Source organism: Pistacia vera, unplaced genomic scaffold (genome assembly GCF_008641045.1).
Source record: "Pistacia vera cultivar Batoury unplaced genomic scaffold, PisVer_v2 Contig1276, whole genome shotgun sequence".
Classification (NCBI taxonomy): Eukaryota; Viridiplantae; Streptophyta; class Magnoliopsida; order Sapindales; family Anacardiaceae; genus Pistacia; species Pistacia vera.
This window is the reverse complement of record NW_022195332.1, coordinates 31,911-37,209: the sequence shown is the minus strand read 5'-3', so window position 1 is coordinate 37,209 and position 5,299 is coordinate 31,911. Positions and strand designations below refer to the sequence as shown.

At 36.4% G+C, this 5,299-nt stretch overlaps 1 protein-coding gene across 1 annotated transcript; it reads right to left on the bottom strand.

Annotated features, from left to right (window-relative positions):
• Positions 1-426: 426 nt before the first annotated feature.
• Positions 427-4,935, bottom strand: LOC116121725 (protein CNGC15b-like). The gene is made up of 8 exons (XM_031407664.1): positions 4,905-4,935; positions 4,481-4,556; positions 3,748-4,291; positions 2,981-3,193; positions 2,494-2,786; positions 2,075-2,186; positions 1,553-1,789; positions 427-1,313 (listed from the first exon to the last, which is right to left on the bottom strand). The coding sequence occupies exons 2-8, from the start codon at positions 4,507-4,509 to the stop codon at positions 612-614; spliced, it is 2,130 nt and encodes a 709-aa protein (XP_031263524.1). The 5' UTR covers positions 4,510-4,556; positions 4,905-4,935; the 3' UTR covers positions 427-611.
• Between the last annotated feature and the right edge of the window lie 364 nt (positions 4,936-5,299).

Sequence of the window (5,299 nt, the reverse complement as noted above, 5' to 3'; positions counted from 1 at the left end):
AATGTTGGTAACATTTTAATTTTTCTAAACAATTTCAATAACGCATATACCCATCTATAGATTTAATTAAATAACAAATTCTTAAATTAATTCAAAAATATATATGCATTTCTCTAAATATGTAAATGCAAACAATATAATATGATAATGGGCCATGGGTGAACAAACCCAACAACATACAAAAAGAAGTAATGACCCAAAATTAATAGGGCTGGTTTGGACTAGAATGAGCCAGCCCAACAACACTGGCCCAGAAGATATATCCAACCCATTTCAGGACTTCTCTTGTTGGGAGTTGTAGTTAGAGAGGAAAACTCAATGTATTGCCAGCTTTATATACTTGTATTCTTGTAGTTTTTGTGAAACTATACTTTAAATAATTATTATACATGAACCATATTAATCATGTAATCACCAAACCAGCTACTCAAAAATGAAAAACTAAGCACTAATTTACCTAGAAAAACACCAAAAGATGTATAATCTAATTGATCTAACTAAGCATATAGAGCAATACCTACATGAAAATAATAAACCAATTAAGTTAAAAGCCTATATTTGCCTAAATCTAGCACCCTCCACCAGAAAAATTGTGAACAATTCTGTTATTTTCATCTATCTTCAACTGTAAAATCAGGATCATTTGGCTTTTGCAATAATGTAAGAATTTCAAATTCATTCCCACATCGCTGGCTTCCACCCCTTCTAGTGCTTGCAGCTAGTTTTGCTGCATATGTAGCAAACTTGCCTGAGCCCAATGGAGGCACGGTTGCTGCTGTTTGTTCCTTTGGTAGTTCAGACGTGAAGGTTATGCTCTCTTTTTTCTTCAGCTCAGCTGCTTCCTTTCTTCTTTTATAGCGAAACCATGCTGCTTGTATGAAGCATGCAGCCCATGTTCTCCATTGAGGCGAGTGACACCTAAACGTGTGCCTGAGTTGTTTGCTATGCAGCTTACGGTATTGAGATGCTACAAACTTCAAGTCCTCCGCGATGAATGCAAATGCTTCAACCTCAGAGATGGCTTCAACTGTGCGAGTGGATGAAGGGAGGACAACACCTGGACGAGGGTCGAGAGCCCAGGTGAGCAGTTCTTCACCACAGAAGTCACCTGGGCCAATGCGGCATGAATTAAAGAATCCAGAGCGGCCACCATCAGTGGTGTAAGAATCTAAGTGGCCTCGGACAATGAAAAGCATCTCATTAACAGGATCACCCTCTCGAACAAGACAGGTGCCTGGTGTACATAGATGAGGCTTCAGTCTTTCACATATGGCATCTAGCATCCTATCATCCATCAGATCAAAGAGTGGTACCTGTTTCACATTTATAATAATTATATCTCGGTTAGGATAGGATGACTAGATATCTTTATCATGTAACTAGAATTTTGTAATGAGAGCTGCACCTCAATCATTTTAAAACATGTAACTAGAGAAGTCAATAAGGCTTGCTGAAGTGTTGGCTAATTTTAATGATTCATGGATATATGGCTATCTAGTTCAGGTTAATTCCTAACCTAAAGCTCTGTATATACAAGAAGAGTGAAACTTACTTGTCGAACTAGATCAAGGCAGAGATGGCGCTTAATGTCTCGCCGAAGATCCATGGGGAGGCCCTTTAGTATTGCTCCCTCGTCAACTCCTCGGGTTGCAACCCATCTATATTGGTCATACTTTCGCACGCACTGTTTCAGTTCATGTGGAAGCTGTCTGTGACTCATCCATTCTTCAATATCCGTTCTCCTAATCCTCCACTCTTCCAGCCGCACAGCAGTAGATTGGAGGTATGTCTATCAACAAGGAAAAGGTACAAAATATCATTTCTTGTTACAGAGACTGCATACACAAGCACTAATAGACATTAAAAATTAATAATGGCCAATCTTAGTTGAAAATCCATGGCAGAAGTGATTGAAAAATACAGTTTCTTTAGATGGAGGGTTAACAACATGCATATTCATATTTATTTACACACAAGATGAGCATGTAATGGTTTACTAAATAAAGCCATTTTATGATTTTGGAGGGATACAAAAATAAAACAGATGCCAATTTTACTTCCAATAATAACTTACTTGCATATTCCCAATAAGCAGTCCAAAAAGCACAAGTCCTAGAATTGCAATGATGATGGCGAAAACTATTTCGCAAATGTAAGTGCTTGTCAAGAGATTCTGTCCTAGAGAGCTGCAAAATTTTGAAGAAATTTGGTTAGTTTCTAATACATATGACTCATATGATTAGGAGTTACTTAGAATTACTGGTCGCAAAGAATAAAACAAGATTGAAGTGGCATTTTGAAGATCATACAGATATCAATTCTTTACATGTAGTGTTAACATAATAAACAATTTTTTTTTTTTTCTTAAATGTGTCTAAGACAGTTCTACTGATTAACATGTTTTCAATATTGCATAGTTAATGTGTTAAATAAAAAGGATAACCAAAATTGGAGGGATCTATCAACCTATGCTACATTGCAACAGTGACTCACCTCAGATTCCTCAAACCCCACCAAAGACAATAGAAGTACTTGTTGAGGAAGCTGGCAGCTGTCACTTTGAAAGTCAGTGCATCAGCATGAATGCCAAAGTTGAAGAAGTTTCCGTTTGGATCACATAGACCTGAGATATTGCTTGATTTAAACCAAGCAACTCTAGCAGAGTTATCCATGAGGCGGCAGTCAAAAAAACCCAAATAGCAATGCAGGTGTTGAGAACTGCATACTTTTCTCCAACACTCTTCTTGCCGCTCAACTGAGAAGAGGTACCAGCAGGCCCCTAAAACCTTTACAAGAGTGGTTAAATGGAGTCAGAATTATATTATGCTTGAAGATAATTGACTAGAGCAAATATAATGAGTAATGCTCATCTACCAGTGATCTTGTTTATGTTCAAACTATGCAACCTTGAAATAATAACTTAACAGACAGAAGGCATCACAAGTTTCTGTCTCCTAAACGAGTTATAGTCATAACTTACATGGCTGGCTAACATATAGAGCATCAAATTATAAGCAGCTCCAGCCCATGCCGTTTTCAACAAAACCCCAGAAGCCTTGATGATTTGAGATGACAGTGGAAAGATGAGAAACAGCCTCAGGAGATACTGAAAAATGATGATTAAGCGAATAACATTTTTCGTGTTGACCATCGATGCAGCCCTCAAATGAGGGATTACAGCCCAAACCAACAGCTGAAATTCGAAAAGATATATTCTAAATTATGTCAAAGGAAATTGTAAGACATCTGTAGGTACAATATTACAACCAAATTTATAATCTAGTAAGCATACAGGCATGGTCATGCATAAACTAAACAAAGAAAAAGAAATAGGAAATGCAATAGTTGGTTTCATCAAGATCACCTTATAAATCCTAACTCAAGAGTAAACCAAAAATAATATTGTTTCTAGGAACTTTAATGGATAAATCTAGTACTCCAGAGTGTCCGTTTCTCTTCTGCCAACTTTACTTAATGCCCCATTTGGTTGCCAAGAAACATAAGAATTGATAACACACATACGTAACAATTAACTGCAGGTTGGAATTGATGTAATATTTATAAGATTATAAGATTTCAAGTTCACTTCTTTAGTTGGTCAAATGAAGCATACAATAGATTCAAATGTGAATAGCTTATTTTGCTTAATTTGGAAAGAAAACTGTCCAATAATCACAACTCCCAAGAATAGATCCTAGAATCAACAAAGGGAAGTTTAAAGGGAGAGTCAGATAGTGAGCTGCATACCTGTGGAAGGGGTTGGGCAGCTACTACGTCAAGCCAAAAATCCTTGCGAAGGTACCTTGAAGAAATTTTTGAAGGGTCAATAACCAGTTCTCCTCTCCCAAATACACGAGAGGAAGGAGCAACATAAGCTGTTCGAAATCGAACATAGATCTGAACAAAGTAAAATGCATCAACTATCGAACGAATGATTGTGAGAGCGATTTCAAGGGGTATAGAAACCTCAATGCACATTCCCTCCTTAGAACTTGGCAAATAAAAAAATAGAGGGTCAATAAAAAGAGAAACCAAACAAGCTACTAAGAAAATCTTGTTCCATTTGTTAATGACAGGTCCTCTAGGATCCAAAATCATCTTCTCTACAGCATCATAATCCTCAGAGAAGACTCTGGAAAGTGCTTTTTCACGAAAGTTCTTGCCTACTCCATCCTTCTCAACCTTCTTGGAGCGCAGCTCAGGTCCTGCTTTAGTGCATTTATCGGTAAATTTTAACATATAACCCCTTTTAGGTGATGTAGACTCTGCCATCTCAGGATCATCTGGGAATCTGAAATTTATGTAACAAAAAATTTCAGTGAAGTTGTATATGCTATAACTTGGAAAACATATAAATTTGACAGCAAGCTTTTTCATTATGTTACTTTAACATACCAACAAATAAATTGTAGAACAATCAGTTAGACATGGTCCTAAATTGCAAAGTCATGAAACTAATTAAATCAGTATGTGGGCAGACCTTATGCATTTCGATCTACTACCAGCCATGGCGCGCGAAGAACACAAGTTCTGTGACTTCAGTCAGTGGATTTGATCTGCCATGATGAAGTAGTATCTGTATTAGGGCATTTATCAAGGGAAAGCAAATGGATGCGCCAAAACTAAATTACACAAGAACATAAAAGAAATTAAACACCATTTTGTGAAGCTTAAACCTCTCTGCCACCCTTTCTAGTTAAAAAGTGCAAGTAACAAATTAAATGACTTCACCGCGCTAATAACTAATAAAGTTGCTCAGAAAATTCAAAGAAACCCGTGATTTCATTTCATTTCAAACAAAGAATAATGCCATTAATCCAAAGGAAAACAGAGAGAAACAAGAATCATCAAGTAAAAAGACAAGACTTAACGAGCTACATATATTTAATTAGAGAATTACTAACAATCATATTCTTCCTCTTCCTCAGCTTCTAATGTCTGAAACCTTAGAAGCTCATGAAGTTTAAAAACTTTGTTGACAGAAACGCTCTCATATGAAGACAAAACGAGGCATATGGGATCAAAAACCAGTTCACATTCTCCTGTTTCTGTTTCATGAACTTTTCCCACTTTTTCGAAATGAAAAAGGCCAAGAACATATCAAGTCAGAATTGAAGTAAACATTTGACAAAATAAAGAAAAATAAAAACTTGAACGTGTTAACCAAAAGTCAGCATATCTGGATGATTATTATAATAATTCATGGAATCTAAGAGGAGAGTTAAATTGGATTATAATCAGACTCCAGCTAAGAGGAGGACAAGACAAAAGTGAGTGTCTAAATAAGTAAATATAATCA

Coding starts and splice junctions, on each gene's coding strand:
- LOC116121725 (XM_031407664.1), bottom strand. CDS start 4,509: ATGGCTGGTAGTAGATCGAAATGCATAAG. Junction 2,787..2,980: donor TCTATATGTTAGCCAGCCAT/GTAAGTTATGAC, acceptor ACTCTTGTAAAG/GTTTTAGGGGCCTGCTGGTA. Junction 1,314..1,552: donor GCCTTGATCTAGTTCGACAA/GTAAGTTTCACT, acceptor AATGTGAAACAG/GTACCACTCTTTGATCTGAT.